At 30.0% G+C, this 25,772-nt stretch overlaps 1 protein-coding gene across 21 annotated transcripts in view; it reads right to left on the bottom strand.

Annotated features, from left to right (window-relative positions):
• Positions 1 to 1,179: 1,179 nt before the first annotated feature.
• shi (dynamin-1 shibire) overlaps positions 1,180 to 25,772 on the bottom strand; it is a 69,878-nt gene continuing 45,285 nt past the window's right edge. For 13 of the 21 annotated variants that reach the window (XM_080157903.1, XM_080157920.1, XM_080157907.1 and 10 more), the window contains 4 exons: positions 9,716 to 9,922; positions 8,204 to 8,373; positions 7,878 to 8,063; positions 3,570 to 4,294 (listed from right to left, as the gene is read on the bottom strand). In XM_080157903.1, the coding sequence (XP_080014029.1) occupies positions 3,748 to 4,294; positions 7,878 to 8,063; positions 8,204 to 8,373; positions 9,716 to 9,922 (1,110 nt within the window). In that variant the 3' untranslated portion in view covers positions 3,570 to 3,747. Of the gene's footprint in view, positions 2,305 to 3,569; positions 4,295 to 4,879; positions 6,724 to 7,877; positions 8,064 to 8,203; positions 8,374 to 9,715; positions 9,923 to 25,772 lie in introns of those variants that run through there. The other 8 variants (XM_080157914.1, XM_080157913.1, XM_080157912.1 and 5 more) reach the window with 5 other exon arrangements.

A 25,772-nucleotide genomic window follows, 5' to 3' on the forward strand; every position in this document is an offset into this window, starting at 1 on the left:
AAAGCAGATCAATCGAATAATTTTATCACATAAAAATTTGATATTAAAAGTTAAAAATCAACATGATTGAAATGGACGTGTTGCTTTCTAAATCGTACCTAACTACTACAGGAATCAACATGCAAAGTTTGAAATCGATAGGATAATAATAACATGCCTTATTTATCGAAAAAAGCTAACCGTTCCAGACGGACGGACCGACCCGAATTATAGAAAAGCTTCGCTTTTAAAAACCAATGCTTTTCCAAGTAAGAATTTACTGCACAACTTCTCTGTTAATTTACGTACACGCTCAAAATTATTGTTAACAAGGATGACAACATCCATAAAAGCGAAGCACTGATACGGTAGGACAAACGAACATTAACACTTGTATAGTGACTGAACTGAACAATCAGAATATAAAAGTTTAAGAGTCAAAGCAAAATTGTAAGTTTTGTTGAAAAACTGACGATACAGGATAATGTTTTTGAACATACTTACATTTTTAGGACTCGACTATAGAGTTACTTCGCTTATATCATTATACTTTGTTGTCCAAGGAATCAATATACCAAAATTCAGATCAATCGGATGATAAGATCATATAAAAAATTGTTGTTAAAAAAGTAAAAACATAAACATGTTTAAAATGGACGTACGGACTTTTTGGTAAAGATTATAGAGTTGCTACGCTTTCTAAATCGTACCTAACTGCTAAAGGAATCACCATGAAACGGACCGACCCTAATTATAGAAAAGCTTCGCTTTTAAAAATACATAAAGATTACAGGGTGCCCTTTAACATTACTTTGCATGAATAATGCCAAATTTGAAAGTAACCATCGAAGAGCTTTTGAAATTGTAACCTTTAAGCCAAATTCTAACTACTTTGATATGCATGGTCAAACATTCAAATTGGTTGGATACTTTTTGAGAAACTAGCGTCTGCGCCCCCCGCATCTAGGGGAAACGGACAGTAAATAAAACTGCAGCTATTCCAAGATGAAAAGCATATAACTATCATGAGACATATGTGAACCATTCATTGAATGGAGAACCCGATCGATTCAGTGGTTAGCGAGGTCTTAATGCACAAAAACACCATATCACTTTATCTTATGAGATAACAGGTATTATAAAAATTAGGTGCGACATCACCCTTTTATTAAAATAATAATATAATTAACATTAATAATATTCATTTATACATTTTAATTATTCTTTATTTGTAATAAAAACTGATCACAGATAGGAAACAATAAATGTACATTCAGCAGGGGTGTGCGGGGGGAGGGGGGTGTACACACCTCCCAGGATAATTCCTGAACACACACACACACACCTGTATTTAATCATTTCCATTATTCATTTTCTGGATAAAAAATAATTCATTTCATAAAAAAATTAATTTATAATCATATATAATTTTTAAAATTGATTATATCTATACTTTACACTGTAAAAAATATGTTTTTAAAAACTTTAATTTCATTAAAACTTCAAGTAATATATTGTGTAATAAAATCCTCATATCAAGAAATAAATTTTTACAGTGTAATATTTAAAGCTTTATAAATTGTGTAAAAACGCCCTCTGTTAAAAATATAATTAACTAAAAATTCTTAATTTTTGGGCAGAAAAAATGCAGTCAATAAAATATTTTTAAAAATACATTATAAATACATAATAATATAAGATTTAAGTAGGGATTTTCATTTTTAACTAATTTAAGAATCATTTGCAATTTATAAAAGTTAAATCCAGATAATTCATAACGAAATTTAGACTTCTTTTAAGCTAAGGAATAAAAGTTCTATCACAATAGGTAAATGAAAAATAAATCAATATCCCCCAAATTTTTAAAATTTCCCAAACAAAAATATTTTTTTTTTGAAATGGAAAATATTAAATTATCATCAATTTACCTATTATTCTACTAATCATAACTGCTTATGCAAAATATTTTCTTTTAAAAATATAATTAAACAGTAATGTTAAAGAAAAATCGACTCTTAGTTTAAAGAAGTTTACAAAAAGGATGTTTTTTAATCCGAGGGAGAAAGAAATATGAAAAATATTTAAAACATAAATTAAAATTAGTTTTGATAAAATGAAAGGAAGACATATGAAATTCGGCTGAACAAAACTTAAATAAAACATCAAACAATATTTTATTAACCTATCCCTTACTCCCTGGCATAAACTACTAAGTGATATGATGTGGATTAGGGTTTGAATCCGCCGTTCTGGTATTGCGGCTTGGCTGGAGGTACGGCGGGTCGGTCAGGTAAAGGACGGGCAGGAAGGGATGGAATCGGCCGTCTACAAAAACAGATATTAGATACATTTAACCATTTTTAAAATAAATTTAAATTTTTAAAATTAATATTTTAATTAAAATAAATGAAAGTGCGACGCAGGGGTGTAGAATATTTGTATTTAATATCTGTTTTAATGTATGCAGTTTACATGATACAAAAATAACCTCCCCTGTTCAATTGGTATAATACACCCCTGCTTGAATTTTTTCTACTTTTTTAAGGTGAAGAACAGTAGAAAAAAATAATGCTATGGTTTTTAATAAACTCTAATAATTTTTTTATTGAAACAGTGATAGGAAAAAGAACTCTATTTTATGATCCATTGATTTGATTAAAAACCATAGCTGAAAAGTTTGTTTAATTAACCCTGCTCCAAATTGTTAAGAAAATGTTATTTTGCCGGTTCCCCCTCCAACCATCACCGACCTACAGACCAGGAAAAGATACGACATCCGAGAGAAAAATTGTTTTGCCTTCTTTTTTTGCCAATAAAATAATGAAAATAATACAAAACTGATGAAATGTTCAAAGGTAATATTGAAAGCTAAATATATTCTCCTCGGGTGCCCTATCACTGGTTTCCATGCCTTTAAACAAATACCTAACACACAGATGAAGTTTGAATGTGACAATAGAAGATTTATTAATCTCCCTGCAATAATTTTAGCGGGTTGAAAAAATATTGCAATTCATAATGATTGAAGTAGATTGAAGTATTTATAAGTAGGTAATAAACTTAAGTTTACGCTATTGTAATATATTTTAAAGGAGAACCTTCTGTATGTTAGGTATATTATATGGTCTTTCTTAAAGAAAAATAAGGATTATTTTGAATTTAAAACTTCGAATTTGACGCTAAAACACAGGCGTATTATTGGATGCCGTATGCAAAGGGGTCAAATGAATGGTTAATTTTAGCGCAGTCTATAAATTTGGAAATTTAAAGTTTATCATTTGTGTGCATAGTACAACTCTTATTTAGTGATATTTAAATAAATTTTAGCAGGCAATTAAGAAAAAAAAAATGAATTTTACGGTACCTATGTACCAAAAAATAATCGAAGATATGTTTTGGCCATAGGTTGCACCTAAAAATAAAAGGGAACTAAACTAATTTGGTTTAACATTAAAAAACTTAAATGTACAGAAATGAGAAAGTTATACAATTTGGTAACAGGGTTAATAGACAACAGTTTTTATTTTACCATAGATGAATAGAATATTGAAAAAAAACATGCTTTTCAAAAAATATCTAACGTTGTTTTTCTTTAATAAAAATCTAACTACAATCTACTAAGACTAAAAATAAATAAATTAAAGTAAAAAATAGGCAAGTATTAAAATAAAAAATAAATATGAAATTATAAAAGAAGGGTATAAATATTTATAATCATGATGTATAAAAACGACTAGCTTTGGAATATTTAGAATTCACAAAAAATCTTCAACGCTTTTTTGATTTGCTGTTTGATTTTTTCTGGTTAGCTGAGGCTGAGGGTGGCTTAGGAGCTTTGCGCTTTGTCTCCCCTGTTGGTGGAGGCGGAGGGAGTGGCGCAACCATCCCTTTTATTACAACACCTTTCATCGCATCCTCTTTGGTTACTTTCAAAATGCCACCGGTCAGGCTGGAGTCGAGAAGCACAGGATCTGGCCGCTTTTTCACAGCTGATGCTGCTACTTTGTCAGTGTTAACATTGGCTGCACTGTCAGTCAACCATTGATCAACTCTGGCCATTGATTCAGCATAGCTGCTGTCGGACGCATGAGATTTAGCAGTTGCCGGGACAGCTTGTAGCATTGTTATCGGGGCGGCTGTAGCGGCTAGATATTGATTGGCAGTATTGGCCTCCGGCCACACGCTGGTAGTAGTTTTGGCAACGATTGCCGAGGTGGCGACCGGCCAATCTGCAACGCCACTTCCGCTAGTGGTTGTCAAAGTGACGAGGGACCGTTGAAATGAATCCACAGTATTTGGAACATTTACCCAACGTCTAGATATAGCAGTTGACGTCAGAACAAACCAACTTTTAATGTTTGGGGGTATTTAATTCATCAGAAAAAAGGGTTTTGAATCTTAATGGTTAATCAGTAAGTTAGTTTATGGGATCTTAACATTATTCTAAGGGGTAGAGCACGGGAACAAACCAATATAAAAAAAATTTCTATTTTTTGAACAATATTTTACCTCTTTTAATTTCGTCATGCAGTTTATCCAAATATAAATCTCCCAACAATTGAAAATCAACAAAATAGGTAAAAACAAATAAAATTTATATCTTTACATGCTTTTGATAACTCATAACGTTCACAAAAAAGCAAATTTAACGTTAGTAAAATGCATTTTATGTTCACTTTTAATAAAAATGTAAACAAAATATTAAAAATAATTAAAAAAAAACTGTAAATAATCAGTAATAAAAGCGAATATTTTCTATAATCTATTTCATTTATTATCAGTATTACATATCATTTTATCAACACTCAACGAGTTATCAGATCTTAATATGAAGTTTTTTTTGTTAGTTAAGAAGCCAGAAAATTAAGCCATCCTTTAAATTATTTATTTTGTTGCAAAAAAATAAGGACATTTTCAATTTTTCAATATTTCAATCTTTAAGAAACCCAAAAAGTTACTTTTTGAAAAATGACTAAATAAATCTGGCTTCAAAATATGCTGGATTATGATAATAATAAAACTACAATTTAATAATAATTAGCTTCTCATAAAATAACACTAAAATGCTTACATACATATCTAGATAGTTTTACATAAAATTAATAAATATTTTTTTTTATTATTATAATATAATAATCAATGCTAAAATTTTTAAAGATTTGAACAATACATTTTAATTTCATTTTTGGGGTCTTAAATGCATTTTTATTTTAATAAAATCAAAAGGTTTTTAATAACATTTTTGGCCAATTTAACAATATTAACAAAAATCAGAAAAAAAGGAAAAATTTTTGTAGTAATTAAGAGTAACAATTATATAATTTTACCTCAGAATTAATTTCTTTTATTTAGAAAATTGTGCTTTTTAAGTTAATTTTCTGTATTTTATTTATGTAATTATAATTTTCAGTCCTTTATGCTTATTTTACGTTTTTAATGAAAATTTACTAGGTAAATGATTGCTTTATTATTATTACTAAGTTTTAAATGCAAAAAAATAAACTCCAGCTAAAATAAATGCTTGAAAACTTAATAATTAATTGGCAATTTTTTAACACACACACACATTTCATTAACTATCATTATAATCAATCAATCAATAAAATCAGATCAGTTTGGTTCTTGACATTTCAAAATTTTAGTTTTTTATGTCAATATTTGAGGCAAAAGTTAGGAGAAATTTGGGTTAGGTATTTTAGGATTAGAGCTCAAAACAGGGAATTTTATAGACATACACCATGAATGGAAGTATTTATTAATATGTTTTTGGTATTTTAGGTACCTAGCAAATGGGATTTTAAAAAGCCTCTTTTTGTAGTTCATATAACTAGCAATAAACACTCGCTTTCGCATGATAGGTTTAGAAGCATACAATATTTTATATAAAATAACAGTTTTAAATTTTATTTTCATTCTACTCAAAATCATGTTATTTATTTTTAGTTTATAATTAATTTAAATCATTGCTTTTAGATTATTACGTTTCATTGTTATCATTAAAGGCAAAAGCAAAATATTAAATGAAAATCTTTAATTTTTTGTAACTTTTTAAAACTGTCTCGAAGATTTTTTTAGTTTAACGAAGCTCTAACAATAAAAACTAAACTTTTTTATTTTATTTTCACAAAAAAATGATTAACTACAGATATTATTTCATTAAAACTAGACGCCATGCTTGTATTTATTAACATGGAGTCCCACAAGGCTAAAATTTAAGGACATATACAGACAAAATTAAAAATTGGGGTGGAATTTATATAGAGAAATTTTGTCTTTGTATTCTCCTTAATAGGCAAAATTTAACTATCATTATTTCCCCATATTTTTTTTGTTTGTATTGGTCCTTTATAAACAAATTAGAACAACTCACAGATATATTCATTTTCTTTGTATTTTATAACAATTTGGTAAATATTGTCATAAAATCTTAAAAATTTCAAATAATTCTCAGGATTTTATGCGCTTAAAATAAGACTACGCGGCAAAAGTTTGTTCTTTTTAACGTTTTCTATTGCCCAGATTGCTGAAAGCATTGGAGAACTGCTTTTCAACTTCTTTGGCGGCCGCCTGGGCGGCGGCTTGTGCTGCCGCGCTCTGTGCCTGCTTGACCGCCGCTCCGACGGCTCCTCCAACGGCGGCTTGAGTGTTTTCCACCATCCGTCTATGCGAGGCAGCAGGAAAAGGAATATATCGTTGAGAAACAAGAGGTCTATGGACAAGTGTCTACAATTTGTCTACCGACGTCTACACATTCCAAGGAGCGCAGCAGGAAAAATAGAATTAGATAGATTGGCATAGAAGAAGAAGATATCAGTTGAAAAAGTATAATTATTTTTTCTTGTCATAATGCTATGTAAAAAGGCCTGAAAAGTTCTTTTATAGATAGTTTAATAAAGAACTTTTTAAAATACATAGGGGACGTAAATAAATATATTTTAGTTAAGACAAGGATTTCTTAAATTAAAAAGGACAATTTGTTCATAAGAAGCGCAGCAACAATAGACTGACAACATTACAGTAAACTGTAAAGTAGTAGTATTATAGAAATCTAAAAAATTTAAGAATACTTTATCTAACTAAAATATATTTATATTTCATAAAAAAATACTCTTGAATTATAATTCAACCTATTAGATAATTTATTTATAAATTTGTTAATTTTATTAGTTGTTAGTATGAAAAAGGGAAAATGTTAGTAATTAAATTCTTTTTGTATCACCCAAAACCATTTTTAAAAACTGAAGCTTAATATAAACATTCTTCATTTAATCTAAAACTTATTGAGTCAGCTTTGTCCCTTCCCTCCATGCAATACAGTTATTTTTTTTTTTTTTTTTAGGGGGGGGGGTATTGATTAATTAAGGAGCAACCGTCCTCTCCCTTCTTGTATTTATTGCATAGAAAGGAAAATGAATTATTTTAAATTCTTTAGATTGATATTATTTTAATGAATGATGATTATATTAAGCTAATGTTAAAAATCAAAACAGCTGTAGTAAAGATAGAGTTGATAAGAGTTGATAATTTATATTTTATAAAAAAAAACACTTGTGTTTTTCAGATTCATTCAAACTTTGATTTAAAGTAACGCAGCAATTCTATTACTAGTGTGTGTCCGTTCGAGCCTTTTTTTTACATGTGGACTTTCATTGATACAACCAGCAATTTCAGTGGGTAAATCAAAAGAATTTTGCATTTTAGACAAATAAAAATTCGGCTGATAACAAGCAAAAATTTTGAAGGAAATATTGTATAATGTATAGCTTTTACTTTGCAATAATTTGATGGATTTTCTTAGCCTAATTTTTAATCCCTGTTTGGAAATTATTCATAAATAAATTATCAACAATATCTTAACTACAACTTTTCTTTTAAAAAAAATGTAAAAATCTACTTACGAAGGAATGAGGGGAGGTGGTAAGCCACCACCTGATCTACCAGGGGGAGGGGGAGCACTTCCTCCGGGGCGTCCAGGAACTGTGGGAGCTGGCCGCGAGGTAGGGGCGGGTGGCGGTCCGCGAGAAACTGGAGGCGGAGCCGTTGTCTTCCGCATGTTGGCAGGTGAAGTCTGCGGCTGGTAGGATCTACAAAACAATTGTGAATCTATTTCCAACAAAATTTTGATAGTAAAAATAACAATATTTTTAAGGTTGGCTTTCAATGTGGTTAATGTGGCCAATTGACCATCCCCCCTTCCATATTTTCAGAATAATAAGTAACTTACGAAGCGGGTGGAAGCCAGTCTCCGCCCTTTGGCGGCGCGGGTGTGGGCGTGGTTATAGTTGCTGTGGACACGTCCCCGATAATCTTGAGCGCCTCCTTGCAGGCGTGGTACATGCGCAGCATCTCCTCACGCTTCACCGCCTCGTCAGCACTCTCCTCCATCATTCCTTGCTACAATTATAAAATATATCAATTTTGAAAACAAAGCAGGACACCTGTCTTAATATCAATGTATTATGATGGTCTTCCGTTACTCATACTCTCAAGTATTTGACAAAGCATTTTTCCAAATTTAAAGCAAACCCTTTTAAAACTTACATAAACGTTTTTACGAAGAAATATTATTCTTTGAATATCAGACTTCAATAGAAATTATTCTTTTATTTTATAGAATATGTTTACTAAATTCATACTTTTTGTCCCTTCAAATATTTAAAAAAGCAAACTTCTCCATGTTAAGAAAGCTTTACGAAGGTCCTGAGATTGTTTTAGAATATTTTTCCATTCCCCTGAGGATAGGTTCGCATATAAATCCTCTAGATGCAAGTGCAGCAGTCGATAGTACTTAAAATACTATTTGTGTATAGTAAGATCGACTGAAGCAAACTATTACGAATAACTTAATATGAACTCATAACACCCCCATAATCTGTCTTCTATAATGTGTTTTTGCTATTATGTAACACTTTGAACGAATGCGTAAAAAGCTTTTTAAACCTATTACATTTTCTAGATAAAATAAAATATTCATGACTTGCAAAACAAGAACAATGGCATACTAAAGAAGCGTAGCTAAAAAATAAATGTCAATAATGACATTGCAACGCATAATACAAATATAAAAGAGTGCGTTTGTCTGTCTATCTTCTTGTGTGCACTTAAGGTTCTCGCTAACCGCTGAACCGACATGGTTCTCCTCTAAAGGAAAACTTCTCATACGTCAAGGGAAGTTATCTGGGGAGGGTATCACAGAGAATTAACATACTTTTATATAACGTATGAGTATAGTTAAAGAGAAGATGCACAATTGAAATTGAAAATACTTATTCTTTGTAAAATATTATAAAATATTCAAAGTTAATAATTCTATTATAAAAGTTATATAAAGAGATTTGTTTAAGACTACTTCAATATTATTCCCCAGTGGGTTAGAGATAAATTGTATGAAAAAGAAGGTTGACAATATCCACAAGTAGTGATGTACAAAAACAAATCGATTGACATACGGACAACAGTCATTAAAAGCGCAGATTTCAGAGGCTATAAATAAAAAATACATATGTAGAAATCAAGTAAATCAGACAAACATAAAACAGAAATTGAGTAGATTCGCTATTAACCATAGCAAATACAAATCATAAATTGATACAAGTGAATTAAAAACATACGTCTATCTGAGAAAGTGTATAATAAATGTTCAAAAACTATCTAGGAAGTTCATAAATACAATTTATGAGATGGCCGTCGAATACTACCCCTTCACCCTACTAACATTTAAAAAATAACAATTTACCGTATCTCCTGTGGCATACAGATTGGCTAACAATTCGCTGTTGATAAAATTCTTGGAGTCGTTGATCATGAGATACATGATGATCTTGGGCACCAAGTCCTTGCACGTCTTGGTCACAATCTTCATGTAGCTGTCCACGAGGTTCCTGATGGTCTCTACCTGGCGCTCCAGCTGCGGGTCCACGGAGCCGAGGCCGCCGTCAGAGGACTGCACAAGTTTTACTCAGTTAGTGTTTTTTTTTTTACAGGTTTCGATTTTTTTTCAAAATAAGGAAGACTTTTGTCGATTTTTCATTTTCTATTAAAACTTTTTTCCTTGGAAGTTTTAAGTTAAAACACTATAAAAACCTTATCAACCTTGTACATCCCTATCAATGATTAACAAAGTTACCCCTTTCTTTAAATTAAAGCTATTAGTTAAAAAGTTAAGACAATGCTAGTTTTAACCAAAAAATCGAAAATGAATTGAAGTAGGTATCCAAAGTTTCAAAATAAGGTTTATTATGTAATGGGGAAAAGGATTAGAAAGTTCAAAATAGGGTGTAACTACATATTGGTTACGATAATCAACTAAAGTTCCCTCCCACATTAAGTAATATTTTGACGTTTCTTTAGAACCTCTTTTAAATTATAAATAATAATATGTATTGGTCTTACAATTAATTTTTGTAACAAATATGTTTCTTTAAAATTTCAGGTAAAATTTATGTACTTTATTATTAAAATAAAATGTTGTTAAAAGAAACTTATAAAGTATTTAATTGAAAATTTTGTAATATTTTAGTTTTGCCTTAATGACACATTTGAAATCAAGTAGGATAAAATCAAAAATTTAATTTTCCAGTATGGCTTCCAAACCGATTAATATCGGTTGGATTAGAACCTGTTTTGAGCCATACTAAACAATAATGTATCGTACCATAAAATAAAAATCATAATACTAATACCAGCTTTGAAATACCTTTCCTTCAGCCAATCTGGGCTATCAAAACTGGTATTAGTCTTAAAATTTTATTTTAGTATACACGGAAAGCTGTCCAATACCAATCGATTAATAACTATTAAAGTTTATTAATAAAGATTTTTTATCAAACTGTTTCAATAAAGCAAAACTAAAATTTCGAACCTTAAACAGCGTGCAATACAAAATCGTCGTAGCGCAGCTACTCTATGTTGATCATGTTTTTAGTATGTGAAGATCTTGAAAATTATAATAAAGGACTCAAAACGAACATTTTATTTAAGAACTTCAAAACATATTTAATGCTCAAAATTTGAAGGTTCCGCTACTACAGATAAATTATCCCTGTTGGTTAGTCCCGTGTTTCCTTTGTGTGCCCAGCCCATCATATAAACACGTCCTTGATACACGTACACCAACTTACAAACACACACAAACACAATATTTCAATTAGGCAGAGACTAGATGGAGATATCAAATATTAAATCCATAGAAAAGAAAACTAAAGATAATTTTATTATATCTAATGAGGGTGGGGGAGTTTTGTACACATTCGCGTATTTTGCCGTTTTTGAACAATTTCTTTTATCATTCTTCCGATAAATTTTCTTTATAAAACATGTAGTATACTTTCAAGTTTTAACTCTACAACAAATTGACTACGCAAAATGTACATATCCCCCCCCCCCCCACTTATTTAAAAAGAACCCAAATCTCACATCTCTGCTTAATGAAATATTAATGAGATGCTAGTGGCGCAGCAGGAATGGTGTGTGTGTTTCTACAACAACCAGATAAGACAAAATTCTTCAACTTACCCTCTCCTGAAATAAACAAAAACAAATTGATAAAAAGGAAAATTACTCCAAGCTTGCTCAAATAGTTGTTCAATTTAATCCATAAAATAAGAAGTTAGATATTAGAGGGCATAGGGCCGGGATCTGAGGGGATAAAACAGAAGACAATAAATTCATCTTTTGTTTATTGGTTGAAAAGTTTAGACTCTCTTGTACGGAACTAACAAATTGAAATTTTATAAAAAAAAGTACCCAAAGTATTTTAGATATCGTAGTTTTAAGTATTTGGGTACCAGTGAAATTTACGGTTTATTGTCCCCTTCCTCCTTCTTAATGAATGGGGTTCTGACAGCTTTCTGTGAACTTTATAAAGTTATCTAATGAATTAAATTGAACATTCTATTTCTTAGAGCCACAAGCATGTTGGGTTAGCTTGGGTATTAAGAGATCATTCTTAGTGTTATTAGTTAAAAAAATATTTGTCAATTTTCGTCTTATAACCTCAGAATGGCGTTCAATCAACCAAAGGTGTATATAGCGAAACTTTTTTAACAAACACTTAAAATGATCTTTCATAACGTAACATAAAAATTATGTAAAAAGCTGAGAATAAATTCATATGATTGATATTTTGATATTAAAATTTTATGACATTTTTTTTGTAATAATTAATTTCAAAACATCAACCATATTACTTTCAATGCATTTCCATTAGGTATATAAAAACATTACTGTATTAAAATCATAAACTTAACCATATGTTAAAATACTATTTTATAGAAAATAAAAACTATGAATAACCGTACTGTCCAACGTCTGGTTTGAATAATCTAGAAAATCATTTTTAAATAATCGACAAAATGAAAGTATTATAATATAGAAATCTAAGCAACTTTTAATAGAAAAAATTAAAACTGCCGATAACAATAAAAATATTTGAAAGCTAAATTTCAATGTAACAGTAGAATCATATTTCATTTTCATAGAAGGGAAAAAAAATTTTCTCTGTAGAATTTTCAATAAGACTTGTAAAATTTCCAATCATCTACTTGGAAAAATTAAATCTTGTCGAATTTTGAAAATATTTAAGGAATCCGGATGAAAAGGAAAAATTGAAGACATTAATTTCCCATAACATGTTAGATTCCTAAGATCAGTGTACTTATTTAAAAATAAGGGTATTTAATTTTCCTCCTATTATCCTATCATTGTCTCCCTTAATAACCTTACTCAGAGATGAATATTTCACTTGGCAATAGGGTTGGCAATCCGGATCCGGAATCCGCCCAATTTTGGAATCCGAATCCGGAATCCGTTTTTTAATAGCGGAATACGGATTTTTATTTTGTAGGCTAAAATTAGCGTCTTGAGTTTTTTCTTTCAACTCCTTCTCTTTGAAGGCAAAGATTTTCATCATTATATATAATATCTTTTAAAATCTGGTTCGATTCTCGGAAGTGAATTATAGGGAACACCAAGAACATTGATTTTTAGGACATATGTAGCACTTAATTTTTAAATTTAAAAAAAAATACTTTTAAAATATTGCTAGAATCCGGAATCCGCCAAAAATAAGAATCCGGAATCCGATTCCGGCCCAAAAATTCGACGGATTGCCATCACTACTTGGCAATGACAGTTTTTTTTAAGGTTGTGTATATCCAAGTTAGTCAGGGATCTTAAGTATAAGACAATGGACGATAAATTGATGAACATCCCAAATTGATCATCTCTTCATATTATAGGTAGAAAAAATTGGACTCTACTACAAGGTTGTACAGAATAAATACGATTAAAGGAACACAAAGTTTAGAAGCATTATTCTCAGTCCAATGTCCCCTCCCTCCCTGGTGTATGATCCCTGTGCTGAAGTCTGGGTCTAGACCTGTGGGACTCATACAAAACAAAGTGATGCAATCCCCAGATATTCATTTCAACAAGCATATTACTGTCCAGAGGTTTCCATGGCTGTGAAAAAAACAACAACAAATATTTCACTATTTAAATTCGCCTAAAGGTCAAAATCAAAATAATCTTCCCCAATCAATAAATTAGAAAATTATGTGATGTTAAGCTTTAAATATCCTATGGATTGGGAGATTAATTTTACTTTTACAAAATCCGAGCCTTTACTGCAAATTAATGAAAAGCTTTGCTATAAAGATAAAGCAAAAAACTGGCCTAAAACGGTTCTAGATTGAAAATATAAAGCTATAGGCACAGTTTTATTTAGTTTTTTTCAGTATTTGTTTTTAACTAACTGTCCTACTTTTATACTTAGATGAAAAAAGTTTATATATATGAAGTCTGTCAGGGAGGGAGGGGACATTGGACTGTTAAATTTTAACAGCACCAAAACTTTATAATAGTAACTTGATGGTAAGTATTAGCATCTTTTAATTGGTTCGTTCAAACTAGCATTATTTTTTTTATCTACAGAAGGGGTAATTTGCTAGTCATCATTGGAGATATACATATATTTATCTGCCATTGTCTTATCCCTTAAGATCTCTGGAAGTGTGTACATGTTTATGTACTCTCAGTTTAACTTTAGAGCTTTTATTATATCGACACACACTGAGTGGGACCAATTCAACCTCATAACTCAGCAGTTGGATTTTTAGGACAAAGCTTTCATTACAGCAATTCTATTGTTTAAAACTTCCATTACCGGTATTATGTGATTAAAAGAAGGGGGGGGGGGGGGGGATTCTGACATCTCAAAAAGTACAATCAAATGTAAATTTATATATTTGATTTATACCTAAGTTGACCTCTAACTCTTTAAACAAATTTTGTTGACCTGTTCAGAGACTACCAGGAGGCCTGGAGCACCTAAACCAGGAGGCAAACCCAATTTTTTTTAATATAGGAAATCTACCTCAATAAGGAAACTTTTTTTGCCAAAAAACTTGTATGTCAACTTAAAAACTTCAGTTTCAACTTGTTATGTTTTGTAATTCTAGTTTTTAGCTTTTCTAATAAAAGTTTTATCCTTTTAATGTTCTATTTCAAAGAGTATGACGGCCATAGAATGTGTTTAATAAAATGAAATCATAATTATTTTTCTATGGATGAGGTCATACTTGTTTTTTAAAAAGTAGTTACAAAACATTTTACACTTAAAATTAATTCATTTTTAATGTTTTAAAATGTTTTTAAATAAAATGTTGTTACGTTGAAAAAGATATGCATTAAAGTGTTTTTTTTTTAAATTCTTACTTAAGGGTTTTAAGTTGCATGAATCAACAGAGTTCTCTTAAGCAACATTTATTAAAATTGTGATTCTTATATACTGTCAGTACATATGTATAAAATATATCCTATCATAAAAAGGAGAAAAGTTTTTTTATTTGTTAAGATATCGCTAACCCCTGAACCCCTTAAATTCTCCATACGTCCAGGGATGGTTTTAGGCCAATTTAATGCCACATTGAGACACATACCCCTAGAAGATAAGGGCGCATCCACCATTATATTTGAAAAAAGTTTTTTTCCGTATGGCTTAGAACCGGTTCCAATTCGGCGGACATTTAGCAGATTGGAAGCCATACTGTACTGCAAAGTCATATACACCCCTGTTAAATATAAAATCTATAATAAATAAGTGTATATTTGTGAAAAGAACTGTGTTTGGTGTGTTTGGGAAAAAATTGCCCACATAATATTCTAAGCATTTTTCTTCAAAATTCTTCTGCCCCCCCCCCCCCTCAGCAACAAAAATATAAATTTGATTTTTTTTTGGAGTAATAGAAAACTATTTAACCAGTAAAGACAGATAATTATTACAAAATGTAGGGTAAGGGGGGGGAAATTTCGGTTTTTTTTCGGTTTTTTTGAAAAAAAATGGGGTAAATATTAATATTTTCAAATGAAACAAAGACCAGTAGAAAGCTTACGGAAAGGACTATCAGGTCCTAAAAGGACATTATCCTAGGACTTTTAGAAGTTGGCCGAAATTGACCGCAAAAAAGTTACCGATATTTCCCCACCACCGGGGGAAATATCGGTAATTTTTTTCAACCTAAAAAAAATCGATGAAAAACGGCCAAACGGCCAGTCGAACATAAATAATCATAATTAGTATAGGTTATAGGGATTATCCACAAAAAGTTTCATAATGATCGGACTATTCCTTCTATGTTAAAAATGAATTTTTTTGAAAGACGCGAATTTTCGATTTTTTTTTTCAAAAATTTTTTTTTTAAAAACTTAAAATTAATATAAGAAAAAAGCGTATTTTATTACTTTTTAGGCCTGATCCTAAAAAAGCTCACATTGAACTATAGATTTAGCCCAAAAAACATGAAAATTGATTAAAAATTGACCTCAAAAATTGAATTTGAAGCAAAAGTGTCATCTTTGCAAAAAATCTTGACTACATTTTAACCTTAAAAAAATCGATGAAAAAAGGCCAAACGACCAAACAAGCGTAATAAATCATAATTAGTATAGGTGATTGGGATTAACCACAAAAAAATTCATAAAGATCGGACTATTCCTCCTATGTCAAAAATATTTTTTTTTCAAAGGACCAGAAATTTTGATTTTTTCCTCGCAAAATTTTGATTCAAAAAATAAAATTAATTTTTTTTTTGTTTTTTATCTGTTCTATTCATTTTTAGGCCTAATTCTTAAAAAGTCCATATGGAATAATAGATTTGACAAAAGAAAACATGAAAACATGACCTTAAAAGTTGAATTTTAATTTCTTTTGAAATTACCGATTTTTCCCCCGGCGCCAACTTTGGTCATTTTTGAAAAAAATATTAACCCGATTTTAAAGCTCTCAACGGATTTGGAAAAAGCGGGCAATTTCTAGTTCAAAAAGTTTTTCAGATCAGCTCTAGGTCTTACCAATTTTTGTGTAGGTCGATCTTTACACACCTACTAAAAAATTTTTGGAAAAAAAAAAATTTTCGTCCGACTTTGAGACCCAATAAGTACCCTTAATATTCATCTCACAAAAAATTCATTTTATACTTTTTTGTAGGCAATTTAATAAGGAACAAATTTGCTTTTATGTTTTTTTCTGTCATTTGAAAGGAACATGGAGAAAAAGGTCATTTAATGAAGGTAGGTCGAAATTACCGAGAATAGCCCCTTACCGAAACTTCCCCCCCTTACCCTATTATTTTTAGCTATGTAAGCTGTTATTGTTGCCTATTGAAGTATACATTTTATAGAAATTACTGATTTATTTTTGACTAAATACAGCAAAATAATTTCTAATTTGCATTTTAATGTTCAAAAAAACAATTTAAAAGAAAAAATTATTTAATAATTCTGTAAAAAAGAATTAAACCTATCTAGATTACTAATGTTTTTATGCGCGGAAAACTGCAAATAAAAAGATGAATAAAAGAGAGAAAGGGGGGGGGGGGGTATAGTCCTAATAATTGTACAAGGGATATTATCCTATTCCCCCCAAAACCAGCGCCTTTTTATTTTATATTGATCATTTCCTTAACTTGTCTGCTCGGTTTACATTTCACAAAGAGACAAAACTAAAACTTTTAAAAATGTTCCAGTACGAAAATAAATATTTCTAGGGGGTGGGGTATGTACGTAATAACATTTAGGTGTAAGACGTGGGCAAAATGGTCTAAAAATAGAGTCAATTTAATACATAAGCTTAGTCTTTTAAAGCCCGTATTAAAATAAGGTAGGGTAAATTATATTATCTTCAAACTTTCAACCAACAATTTAAATTTTCGTTATGAAAAGTTAAAATAAACCTTACAGTTGCATGTACCCCTAACAGACCATTCTAAAATATTATATTTCAGATTTAACCCTCTAAAACCATGTAAAAAGTTATAAATAAATAATACATAAAAACTTCCCCTCCTTTCAAAGATAAAAGTAACACATATAAACACCATTTTATATTTAATATAAAATATAAAAACACATCTTTTGAAGTTGAAAAAAGGGAATTTTAACCGCGAGATGTAGGGAATATTAGAATTTTATTTTTTGTAAATATCATCACTGTTCAGAAAAGGTTTTTATCCCGCGGAAACAAAATATAATTTAAGCAGAGAACACTTCATTGAGAGATGCAAATTTCGTCATTTTAAGAAACATTAAAAATTTGCATTTATCATAACAGTATGACATATATGTCATTAAAATTTGTAGCGCCGCTTCTCTATCAATAAGACTACAGTTCAGTAAATTTGCAATATTTACCTTTTTTTAGGTGGATTTTAAAATTATCAAAATACAAATTGTGTATAATTCATAGAGAAATATGACAATGTCGAATTTAATGATTTATTGAAATTCCCACGTAAAAGAGTTTATTTTAGCAACTACTTTTTTTCTTATTTGTTTGTTTTAGTATATCCTATAGTCCTGTATAAAGTTTAGCAAAAATATACAATTTATTTTATTGAGGTTTATTTGGCCATAACCGAAAACCATCCTCTCTATAAAGTCATGGATAAGGCATAATGGGTCTTATAAAAATTGCATGCTTCATTTTTAAAATCCTTTAAAAGAAGAAAGTTTAAGTCATTATATACTATTTCATAAAGTAGTAAGCTTTTATACTCTTTCCTCTGCAGTGAATGAGATATGCATTTCAGGGAAGCTTCACAGATCTTTCGAGATGGTTTTAAACTTTTTATTTATTTTTCAAGTCTTTGTAGAGATGGCTTTAGTCTATTTTTCTGCCCTCTCCATCCCTGTTTTAATAGAGCCCTTGATGATACGGGCAAAGCCACTAGTTCTAGTTTTATTGTAGCCTACAGAAATATTCCATTTGGAGTTTAAGGTGGGGTATTTCTTTCATTATTTTTCTATCTCTGCATCCTAGATATATTGTATAAAGTTAATACAAGTGAAGTAGCTTTACAACTAGTGTTTCTTTAACAGATACCAAGTACTCCGAGAACGTACAGAAGTTTAAAAAGTACGAGGGCAAATAATTAAAAGTTTAGCATTTTTGGTGATAGACATAATTTAAATTAATTTTTAAAACTCGAGAAAAAAATGTACAAAATCGGACATTGAATAAAACCTATTTATTTTATCAACTATGATTTTTGGAGGCGTAGCAAATCTTATCATTTTTTAGTTTGGCGGCCATGGTCTTGCCATAATCCTATGGACATAAGTAGCTGGATTTTTGCATGTTTCTAATTTATGTACAGTCAAGACTTGGACTGAATTATCAGGACAGATGTAGTGTTAGGAAGGTTTTAGGCTACTTAAGGGAGGGAACAGGGCACAAAACAAACAAAAAACGTAGTGGGTAACCCCAAACCCCACGTTTAAGGTTGAAAAAAAGGTAAGCTATTCTAACATTCATATATAATATACTCAAAAGTAAAAAGACAATAAAAATCGTATTTAACCTCATATAAAAAAAAACGTCAAATGCAGAAAAAGACATGCGTAAAAGTGCTTTTCAAATGCACCTTTGGCAAGTCAATAACCTTAAAGAGTTAATAACAAGCAGTTTTTCTATAAAGGTTGCGATATTTAAAATATCATAATGATAAAAATGGCTCTCTCTATTTGCCGACTTAAACCAGCAAAATGTTTTAAATACATACAATGTGCTTTTGAATTAAGCTTAATTTTAAACTGGGGCTATTTTTATGCTATTTTCCGAGCAAGACGGTCATTTGTTTGAAACATAAAATGTCTGTTAGAAAGAATACGAAATTTTCATCCAAACTGTATTCAACTCGGGGGGAGCCTTACCAATCCAACCTCAACCTAACATATTAACCTAAGTTATTTTTCAACTTGAAGTATTGCAACTCCTTGGATAAATAGGAAATAGTTGGATTCAGAGCATTAAAGTTTCAAGTCCCAATAAAGGATGGGATTAACTAGCCAAGGGGTATTCATAAACATTCAGGTCCATTCTGTTTAAAATCTTTGAAAAGGGATGTGTTTAAACAAGAACAATTATGTTCATAATTAACACTATGTAATGACAATCTAACATCGATTTAAAGAAACGAGATTATAAAATTAATATAAATTTAAATTTAAAAAATGTAAAAAAGAAAGTAAATTTGCTGTGACAATTTCATAAATCAATACATGAATATTACTTGAATATATCAAGGTTTAAATTAATAATTCAGAAACTTATCTGTGTCTCTTATTCAAACTAGTAGATACTCTTTGAATGACGACAAGACATCTTTTTGGTTGCAATAGTATCTTTTTAATATAAATCTTTTTACTTTTAGTATTAAATACGTCAACATGCAACGATGAAAGTAAAAGGCTGCTAGTATTATATACAGCACAACATATTAATAATTGAGTTTGTTACAAAATATTTTCTTAATGTACATTGGGCAAAATTAAAGCAGAGTATAAATTGTACTGGTTTCTATTTAATATTTATGTGTTTTTTAATGGCTGAATTATGGATTAGTTGTAATTGGGTATTACGAAGGGAAGGTACAATTGTATCATGCCAGATAAAGAATTTTTTTCTACGTTTGAACATATTATCTTGAATAGAAAGACCTCAAAATTAGCTGGGATTTTTAAGGATAAGACAATGCACAATTGGTGTACCAGTACACTCACAATTATGATAAAAGAAATTACCTCACATGAAGATTAAAATTATTGGTTAAAAAAACTTGCTAGCTTGTTTAATACATACATACAGTGATTATATGACTTTTGGTACAAATATGATTTACAGATCATTATCAATGTAAATTCTTCTTGGATTTATGGCATGTTTATTAAAACTTTAACAGCTGGTGTTCTTTTTTAAATAAGAGTATTTGTAGGCAACTTTTCAGTGCGTTTAGCCGTTTTGCCGCCGGCACCAATACCTCCCACTGTATATCCAACATGATCTGAACTGTTTGTACTGTAAGCTTCCACAAGAATGGGAGCTTTCATAAAATGTTTTGGCCTAATTACTTTTCTCTGCAGTAAGCAAGCATACCATTCAAAATGCATATGCTTTTTCTATCTTTGTGCCTTCATCATTCAAAGGATTGCTGATGAAATAAATTGGGCTCAGTGACTTTTGTGTCCTATCTTAATTATGTAAAATAATTATTTGGAATTGTTTATTAGGATTTATAAAAGAATTTAATACGTTAGGAATAGACTATTCGTTTTTATTTGCTAAAATCGTAATTTATGTGTTTTAGACTTTTCCAAAGCGTTTAACAGGAAAGAGGGAGAAGACATCCATTTAGATGTCCAGTAAAACAAAGTATTTGCTTAGTATGTTTGTGATAATCAAAATCATATCTATTTTGCTTTTGTTTCATTTCCAAAAAATTATTCTGAATTAAATAAAGAATTTTAAAAAATTTGCTATGTTTTCTCTTTCTTAAAATTGAGGATTCCCTTTATTTCAGACTCAGTTTAATAGAAGTTGAAATTGTAGCATTTAAGACTGGAATATTTTGCAATATTTTGTAGTAAAGAAATTCATAAATGTCACGCCTTTCTGCAAACATGCATTTCAGGACCACAGGAGAGGGGAAAATAGCAAAATTAATTTTGAAATTTTTATTTTATTTTATAGAAACATGCTCTTATCGTTGGCTTAAAACAACTATTACATTTATCAAATCTTGAATCTGTTGTACATAACAGCAGTGTTCAAACTTTTCTACCATTAATTATTATTTACAGAAGGCTGGTACAATGTACATCAATTTATCGTCCATTGTCTTATCCTTATTATCCCTGGTTTTAAGGTCACTTAATAGCTTAAGTTACCTAAAAACAATGTCATCTACGATCATCTACAACTACTTAGATTGTTTACAGAACAGTAAGTGGCAAAATTATTGATAATACCTGTCAAAATTGATATTTTTACTGTTCTTTTTTAAATTAAGTGCTTTTTTTTATATTTTTTTACTTTCAATGTTTTTAACCTTGAATTAGCTTTAAAGCATCAAAAATTAGGTTAAGAGGTATTTGAATAATATTTATGTTGTACATAACTCAAAAATTATTTGCAAATAAAAGAGTTTTCTTTTTGTATTTTTTGATTAAACGAATATTTGCTATTATTATTCTTTAACTATTTTGAAGAATATTTACAATTAATTAGCAACTTATCCACCAGTAAAAATGCTTATTTTTTCTTTCTTACCATAATTCATGGATATTAAGGTATTAAGACAATGAATGATAAATTTATGTACATCCAATTCTTTGCCTTATTGCAAAAAAAATATTTTGACTGTTCCAAAAGGTTTTGTTTCATGTTTGTATTATTTTTGATAACATGTATAAATAATCAAATGGATTTTTATCCTTGTTTTACTTTATTTATTGTTGAAAAATGTAGGATAACATCAAACAATATGTATGAATTTAGGTTAATCTTACATTAGGCAAAGCAACACAAAAATTATAAAAGGTAATGTTTAATATTTGTAACACATAAAAGACTAAATGTATTTTTTTATCTTGAAATACTTCAAATGGATCCTACGAATGTTTATTGTTTATTTTTCTACAATATTGATAATATCTAAAATGGCTGATCATATTTAATTAATAGTTTGAGAATACTTCATAGATGGTTTAAGGCTATTTTACTCCGAACCAGACAATCCTATAAATAGCAAATACCCTTGTGTCTAAGTGCGATGCCGCTATTTATTTCAAAAACAAAATTTTTGAATATTTTGTTAAACTACACAATCCTTTCAGAAAATCAGGCCCCTTGGGAGCTACAGGCTCAGCCACAATTCTTGAATATTGTTAGAATAACACTTAGTTAGGAGTAGCATTTATTTACATTGTGTTTAGAAACCTATTTATTTCTACTTTGTGAATAGAATAAAAATGCAGCAACGTCCTTTTTTGTTCAATTTCAATTCACATATAAACCCTCCTAAAACTATTAATTATGATGAAGAAAATTAACCCTTTGGTCTATCTAAATTATTGGTAGTAAAGTTTAGACAATGCTAGTTTGTACAAAGCCAATCTAGTCTCAATAATTCCTCGAGGGTCAGTGAAGTTTTAATAAAACTGTGTTAAGGCAGGCCAACCCTTAGAAGAAAATAAACTGAAAATTTTTATACAATAGAAAAAAAGTAAATTAATATTAACTATTCCATTTAATGAAAGGTGTACATATATTTGATTATTTAATCAAATATGGAAGGAATAGGATTATGAACAATTAACTGTCATATTGTATTTTGAATATTTTAGAAATAGGTGCTCAAGGGGCATTTAAGAGTTTATGTAAAAAAACAAGTAGGATTTTTTATAGTACACATAAATGACGAAAACAATATTTTTTTGTTGGTAGTAATTCTCCTCACTTAGTGTTTATCCTTGAACAATACAGTGGGGGGTGGAAATAAAATGTGATTACAATTTAAATTAAGCTTAATCCATAGGACACGGACACACACACACGCACACACACACACTAGTATATACTAAGTATGCGAATAGAATTTTAGTTTTTTCTCCCTTCCTCAAGGTTTCTTAAAAACAGGGATTTGGAACTAGAATAAAAACTGTTATTCCTCAAACTTATTATCGGGTTGTATTTTAAGTTCTAACAACCAACAAAATAGCTTAAAACTTAACCAAGAACAATATGAAAATTACAAATCTATTGGTCCTGTAGTTACTGAGCTCTTAAGTAACTTTAAATCCCAATAATGTATCTTTGGGTGCTATTTCCCTTATCTCAAGGTCTACTATTGAATAAAATGTAGGAACAATTCAATGTTAATTTGAAATAAGTAGTTATTTTGCATACTAAGCATATTAAAAGGGTGTTTTTATATCAGATAAAAAAAAAGTCTTTCGATGAATGTCAACATGAAAAAACTAACAAAAAACTAAAAATGTAATATGTGAATAACAGACCTTTTGATTGCATAATCTTTGTCTGAAATGCCGAACCATAAATGATAAAAATAGAGCCAAGGCATTCCTTCAAGTATTCGAAATTATTTTTATTCTAAAGAAGGGGAGAGGGTTTAATTTAAAGGCTTTTTCTTTATTACGAGACATAAATACAAAATTACAAAGCAAATATATTTTATCTTTAAGAAAGATAAAAGAAAGAATATCTAATTCTTCTCAAAGAGGGACAAGGCAATGGCTAATTGATTAATCATAATCTATCCCCCATTTTCAACACGCTACCAAAAAGTAAATATTACATAATTTATCAAGATTAAGTTAAATTTAAGTCCATTGTCCATCTCTGCAGCCCTGCATTGTAATCGTATTATATTTGTGATAAATAGAGACATGTCTAATCCCGGGTCTATTTAAGGAATGGAGATTCTTTTATTTTCTTTAGAAAGAGAGGGGACATTGGGCTGTAAATTATACTGGTATCTGAAGTTTTATAAACACGTTTTCTTACTCGTTGGCTTTAAATCTTTGGGTTATTAATTGAATTTTGATTGGTTAGATCCAAACTAGCAGAGTCCTAACCTTTCCACCAATACTTCTAATCAACAGAAGTTATAAAGGGGGGAGGCGGATGTGCCACTTTTTGAAACCAAAACTAAAAGTCAAAGGAACTCAACTAAAAAAAGAGTTACAGGTCTGACATTTTGCATGGCATTTGCTTTATATGGGTACAATATGGAACTGTGAAGAAACGACGGCGCAACCGCCGAAAACCGCCGAGAAAAGGCAAAAAAAATTTCGGCGGGAAACGGCGGTTTTCGGCGGTTGCGCCGCCGTTTCTTCACAGTTCCATATTGTACCCCTATAAAGCAACTGCCATGCAAAATCTCAGACCTGTAACTCTTTTTTTTAGTTGAGTTTCTTTGTTGACTTTTACTTTTGGTTTCAAAAAGTGGCACATCCGCCTCCCCCCTTTAATTTATCATCAATAGAGGATTAATTTATCGTCCATTGTCTTATCCTTTAAGATACATGCTTCATTTATAATATGTAAATTGTCTCGAGTGTAAACGTGGTACATCCTTTCTTTGAGTTAGAATGTCGGCCTAACCATGTCATTACTTAAGACGTTAAAAATGACGCTGTATATTATATGCATATCATTAATAGCAAGAGTAAGGAGGAATGCCTTGCCTTAAAGCAAGTAAAAAACATTACCATGAATAGCTAGGATTAGCAGTCTAATCTTTCAATCCAAAAATCAAAAGTTTTTTTTCTTTCTAATTTTATCATCTGAATATCCGTTTGAAAATGGTTATTATATATTTTCAAAAATATTTTTTTCTACATACAAAATAATGCTTTATTGTAATGTTAGCGTTAATGGTACATTTCATTTCTGACGTCACCAAGAGAGGGAAACTGCATTTTCAATATCTTAAACACCATTAAGTGTTTGGGGGGTATGAGTGTGTATAAGAGTGTAAGTGTATGTGTGCGAGTATAAAATGTATTTGATTTATTATTTTGATTGCAGTACAAAAATGGGGGCTATTCATCTCAATTCATAAGAACAATTATTTTGAAAATAAAATGATTTATGGCAAACAAATTAGTGACCTGCCATAACAAATTTAGAGACTATATATATCATACCAATTTGGAGCACCTGCCATATTACATTGGTAAAATATGGCTCAACAAATTAGAGACACCCACTTTACAACATTGAGGTATTCAGTAAATTTTGTTGGGACACCTTCCATATAGAGAAAAAATGCCTGAACAAATTTGGGACACCTACCATATAAAAATAACATATTTGGGGCAAATGACGTACAAAAATGATAACATATAGCTAAAAACTCTGCATTACTATATTGAGAAACTATGGACTTAACCTTTAACTATTCTTTTAAGGTATCCTTCTCTTTTTCCTTTCCATCTAAAAACTTAACTCTAGTAATATATTATACATCCCTTGCAATTTTTGATATTTCAGTAGCGCGGCAACATTATATTTACTCCTGTCTGTTCGTTTTCAAGTATGTTTAATGTTCCATATGACTCATGGAATGATAAGTTATCATAAAATAAAAACAAAGATCTTAAATAATAAAAAAAACATCGGCAATAAGTTGATTTATATCCCCAAGATGATTTTTTTAAAAAGATAAATTGTACCAACTAATTTAGTGCTCAAATTTTTTCCACCAACGTGTTTTAGAATTATTGGGGACCTGTATAATTTACAGTCTAGTGTTCCCTTCTTTCTATTGGGAGAAATATCTAAAAAAAAACTGTCTTTTCAATTTCCTAAAAATGTCTATTTTCTTCAACAAACCAAAAACATTTTTTTTAAAAGTTCAAAATTTTTGTTTGAACATTTCTTTGAAATTCTGGCGTCATGATTCTTATATTTTATTTTTACATCAGTTAAAAAT

Source organism: Acartia tonsa, chromosome 4 (assembly GCF_053477335.1).
Source record: "Acartia tonsa isolate MP-2025a chromosome 4, ASM5347733v1, whole genome shotgun sequence".
Taxonomy (NCBI): Eukaryota; Metazoa; Arthropoda; class Copepoda; order Calanoida; family Acartiidae; genus Acartia; species Acartia tonsa.